Consider the following 4768-nt stretch of genomic DNA (forward strand, 5'->3'; position numbering starts at 1 on the left):
TTACTTAATAGGACATGAAAAATAAAGTGTTGTCCGTCATAATGTGGTTATGAGGCCAGCATATATATATTTAAAACAGGGCACAGTGGAGGTCAGGTGAAGTGGCCATCACATAGGAGACAAAAATAAAGAGTGTACAATAAATGATTACAGTGGAGGTTGAAACAATCACATGAAGCGTTATTTACAAGAGATCCTCTCTCTCTTTACACACAGGTGAGAAGAAAAGTGGAAGGTGACAAACGGTTAAGGGGGCAAAGTGGATGAGCAGACTATGAGTCACAACCAGAACTCTATCTTTAGACCATCCGTTGGGGTCCTGCAATTAACACCTATGAGAAAGTCAATACAAAGGGGATTGTATGGCCTCCAGTCAGTTGTTACAACCTCTTCACTTGCAGTTGTATTTTTTCATTATGATGTTTGTACATTGTTGCTCACTTCACAGCGACCTGATATTTTAACGATCTGTTTATTTTCAGGAGGTAAAAGTAAATGAGGGAAGAAAAAAGCCTCCTTAGCTGTTAAAAGACCATGAAAACAGTGTTGCCAATTGAACTGTTTCTTATCTATCTGACCACTCACGCCTGATTATCTGAGCTGGGGTTTTTGGAAACTACTTCTTGTTTATTCATCTGCACTGGATTTCCCCCCCTATTTTTTGGAAACTTGTGCCTGGTATTCAACTGAACGGTGTTTTCATTCATACGACAGCGGTCATAGCCCGTTTATAACAATGTTTTTTATGCTGCCCTTTTGGTAGCTGCTCTAGAAAGTAGATTTCAATCCCAATTAAGCTTATTTTTCTTGAAATGAGGCAACATATGTGTTGCTCATTACATTCAGTGAGTTGTCCTGCAGATAAATACTGCCACATACTAATTATTGAAGTAACAATATAATGGGACTGATCACTGAAGTGATGCAGATACTCATGCACACGACAAAAAGCAGCCCTAAAAATAAATAGAAATAGATACTTATATAATAATTTAGAATAACAAATAAAATAAGAGATAAAGAAAATTGAAAAACATTAATCTAACATATAAACATATTGAAAGTAGACTATTATAAAGTAAATACATGTATGAAATTATTATACACGGATGTGTTATTTATAATAGTGTAGTTGTAACAGGTTGACACTCGTGCAAACAACATGCAGATTCTGTGTCCCCTTTACAATGCCTGGCGTGCTGGTGTGCACCACTGCGCCCCCTCTGTTCTCCTCACACACACACCAACTCCTCAGAGAAAGTATTTTTTCTAATTGCTCCTTGTTCGACTGCTGCTTCAGCTGCCTGCACTGATACAACCCCAAATCAAGTCAGTCTGGGTACATGCACGTCAGAAGTTTATGCATATATCGTCCAACAAACTATATAATGTGAACAAATGCATACAATGCAAGCAACTGTGTGCGTGCTGATATCATCTATCAGCAGTGTATTTAAGGGCTGTAACGTTCAGATCATGTTTGTTGGCAGCTCATTTGTAATTAAGCGTGACAATATGATGTTGAAATGATCAAACAATGAAGTTATCGTGTGTAAAATCAAACCCGTATCTTCCCCGTATTGTGCTGACGGGGGCTGGACACATCTGACGCACAAAAAAACAACCAGAGTAACACTATGATTTCGGGTCCTTCTCCCGCTTCGCCATGGATGGAGCATGACGCGTGACGCATTGGGGGGGAGGGGGGCGCGGCTCACTCGCCCCATATATTGCCAGCATGCGCTCCTCCATCTCCAGAGCGAGCTCGCAGATCGCTGGGACTGAACCTTCACATCACTCCAAAGGATTTTAAACCCCCCCACAATCTAAACCAGCGTCCACGGGGTTGCAGTCAGTTGCAAGCATGATTAAGAAAATGTCTCCATCCGAGAACGAGTTCGACATACCGGCCAAGAACTGCCACAGGATGGTGATCATGGGCTCCACCAAAGTTGGGAAGACCGCCATCATCTCTCGGTTTCTGAACGAGAGGTTTGATGATCCGTACACGCCGACTATTGAGGATTTCCACAGGAAATTCTACAGCATCCGGGGAGAAGTTTACCAGCTGGACATTTTGGATACATCTGGAAATCACCCCTTCCCTGCAATGAGGAGGCTTTCAATTCTTACTGGTGAGTTTGAAACCACTTCACGCCTCATATGACTCTGATCCCTGCAGTTTGTTCAAATGAAATTATAATGATTTTATACTAAACTCGTTTTCCTCTTTGTGTTTTACAGGTGATGTGTTCATCCTGGTGTTCAGCCTGGACAACAGGGAGTCCTTCGAGGAGGTGCAGCGCCTGAAGCGACAGATCCACGAGACCAAGTCGTGCCTGCGAAACAAAACCAAGGAGAACGTGGACGTCCCGCTGGTGATCTGCGGCAACAAGTGCGACAAAGACTTCTACCGGGAGGTGCAGGAGGAGGAGATCGAGCAGCTGGTGAACGGAGACGAGCACTGCGCCTACTTTGAAATCTCGGCCAAGAAGAACACCAACGTGGACCAAATGTTTCAGACTCTCTTTACAATGGCGAAGCTGCCCAACGAAATGAGCCCCGACCGCCACAGCAAGGTTTCCCTCCAGTACTGCGACGTTCTCCACAGAAAGTCCTCCCGAAACAAGAAGTGCAAAGACGGGAACGCATACGGGATTGTGGCGCCGTTTGCGCGGAGACCCAGCGTGCACAGTGACTTGATGTACATCAAGGAGAAGGCAGTGGGAGGAGGTCAGGCCAAAGAGAAGGGCTGCATCATCTGCTGACACTTGTTTCTGTCATGGTGCAAGAGACGTTTTCTGCGAGAGACTTGAAAGAGCCCGAGACAGAGTACAGAGCTCTGAAGACAATAAACTGTAGCTCCTGGTGCCTGTTGCGATCCAACCTGAGCTGAGGCATGTGGGGCGGGTGGCTCAGCTCACCGCTGTGTGTTGATGCTCCAACAAAAAATGCTGTCAAATCTGTACATTAGTTTGCCACTTTAGAAGAAAAAAAAAAACGTTTACATTTTTGCTATTTTTTTTCAAACTCCGGATGTTTGTTGCATTATGAACAAATTTGAATCTGAATGTATATTTATTATGTCTGTCAATTTTTGCAGAATAATTAAAACCTTGTTACTTTCATAGTCTGTTTTCCCCTCCTCTTTTCTTTCACGCAAAACACAATGAAGTTGCACTAAAAGAGCACACAGGCTAAAATGCACACGTTTCTGCAGCCTGCCTCTGCTGGAAAATATTCTTCTTTCTGACATCATATTCTTCCTCTTCCTGTCACTTCATACCCAAACAACTGCTGAACCGAGAGTCCATTAGGGACCCTTAGCCCACTCACTACAGTTGAAAGCACTTCCACTCCCATTTAACTCAAAGTAATCTCCGCCCCTGTCATTATGTGTGGATATACAGTATGGACTGAATCACTGGATTTCAGAAGCACAAATCCTTTCTTAAACCATCAAACATTATAAAGAATCGCTGTGAGTTTTCATAACTTGAAGTAAGAATTGGTCAAGGGCCACGATTTAAGCCAGTTAGTGCTTAATGAACTCATTTTATTACAAAATAAGAGTTGGTAGATCAGAAACTTACACAATGAAAAACTACATTTATACAAACTCAAAGAACTAATGTGCATCTTTAGTATAGAAAAAAAAAAATAAGAACAGAGAGAACAATGTCTGGGAAAAGACTGTTCACTGCAACAGAGAGAGAAGAAGAATCATTCCCTCTTCATTTTAAACGTCCATCCAGTCTCTTATCTGCTGCGGTGAGGATGTCCCTCCTGCACCGCAGGGATCGGTCTCCAGTGTCACGACGCTTTGGGCACGTCAAACATGCACAGGCTCTTGTATTTCTGCAGCAGCTGGTTCTTGGTGCGGACCTGCTCCCGCAGCGTGGTCAGCTGCTGCTGCTGCTCCCCCGGGCTGCAGTCGATCCCGGGCATGTTGGAGATCTGCTCCCGAGCCTCCTGAATCTTCGTCTTCAGCTTGGCCAGCTCCTGGTGGACGTCCTGGCTGTCCTTGTCCATGCTGACAAGACAAGGACACGGGTGGGTTAAACATCACGCGTGCGTGTTTTCATTTGAGGACATCTACATTTTCAAGTGGTTTCCGACTGTTAGCAGCTAACGTTAGCTTTAGCTAGCACAACAACAAGCTCGGGAAACTGCAGTGAACGCAGGCAAACGAGTTAGCACAGAGCAGTGAACCGACAGTTCGTAACAACACATGTCTGCCATCTTACCATTTGATAATGTCATGAACTAAAGGCAACAAGGAGCAATCCTCGCCTTCCTTCTCCAGATTCTGCTGAGCTGCCGCCATCGCGACGCTGCTTGCTCGCTGCGCAGAAAATTGACGTCACGTATCAGCTGCTGACGTCAATACACAGAAAAACGCCCCTAAACATATAAATAAAATTAATTAACTCCGTGAAATGCATAACCAACATTTGAGTGACCCAATTAAAAAAATATAAATTATCAATATTGAGTAAACCAATTAAATTAACCAGCTGATAATTGATTAATAATATATATTTATTTTATTTTGTGCCATGTAGAAAAGAAAACACACAACTTTAAAATATCTTATACGTTAATTTATAGTTATTAAAATGTACAATCTAAATTCCTGTGTTGGTCAATTTAATTAATCTTATTGTAAGAGTGTGCCCAAATTGTTCAAGCTGGATTTAGATTTAAACACGATGATTTCACTTCTATTTCCTCCCTTCACCCTGGTTTCACCCTGGCTTCACTTTTT

The 4768-nt window shown here is 42.9% G+C and overlaps 2 protein-coding genes across 2 annotated transcripts; one reads left to right on the top strand and one right to left on the bottom strand.

Annotated features, from left to right (window-relative positions):
• Positions 1 to 1747: 1747 nt before the first annotated feature.
• LOC117766657 (dexamethasone-induced Ras-related protein 1-like) lies at positions 1748 to 3130 on the top strand. The gene is made up of 2 exons (XM_034593920.1): positions 1748 to 2135; positions 2245 to 3130. The coding sequence occupies exons 1-2, from the start codon at positions 1865 to 1867 to the stop codon at positions 2766 to 2768; spliced, it is 795 nt and encodes a 264-aa protein (XP_034449811.1). The 5' UTR covers positions 1748 to 1864; the 3' UTR covers positions 2769 to 3130.
• Positions 3131 to 3538: 408 nt separating this feature from the next.
• med9 (mediator complex subunit 9) lies at positions 3539 to 4394 on the bottom strand. The gene is made up of 2 exons (XM_034593921.1): positions 4248 to 4394; positions 3539 to 4033 (listed from the first exon to the last, which is right to left on the bottom strand). Exons 1-2 carry the CDS (start codon positions 4325 to 4327, stop codon positions 3814 to 3816), a joined length of 300 nt encoding a protein of 99 aa, XP_034449812.1. The 5' UTR covers positions 4328 to 4394; the 3' UTR covers positions 3539 to 3813.
• Between the last annotated feature and the right edge of the window lie 374 nt (positions 4395 to 4768).

The sequence above is a fragment of the Hippoglossus hippoglossus genome, chromosome 8 (genome assembly GCF_009819705.1).
Source record: "Hippoglossus hippoglossus isolate fHipHip1 chromosome 8, fHipHip1.pri, whole genome shotgun sequence".
In the NCBI taxonomy this organism is placed as follows: domain Eukaryota; kingdom Metazoa; phylum Chordata; class Actinopteri; order Pleuronectiformes; family Pleuronectidae; genus Hippoglossus; species Hippoglossus hippoglossus.

Coding starts and splice junctions, on each gene's coding strand:
- med9 (XM_034593921.1), bottom strand. CDS start 4,327: ATGGCGGCAGCTCAGCAGAATCTGGAGAAGGAAGGCGAGGATTGCTCC. Junction 4,034..4,247: donor GTTCATGACATTATCAAATG/GTAAGATGGCAG, acceptor TTGTCTTGTCAG/CATGGACAAGGACAGCCAGG.
- LOC117766657 (XM_034593920.1), top strand. CDS start 1,865: ATGATTAAGAAAATGTCTCCATCCGAGAACGAGTTCGACATACCGGCC. Junction 2,136..2,244: donor GAGGCTTTCAATTCTTACTG/GTGAGTTTGAAA, acceptor TGTGTTTTACAG/GTGATGTGTTCATCCTGGTG.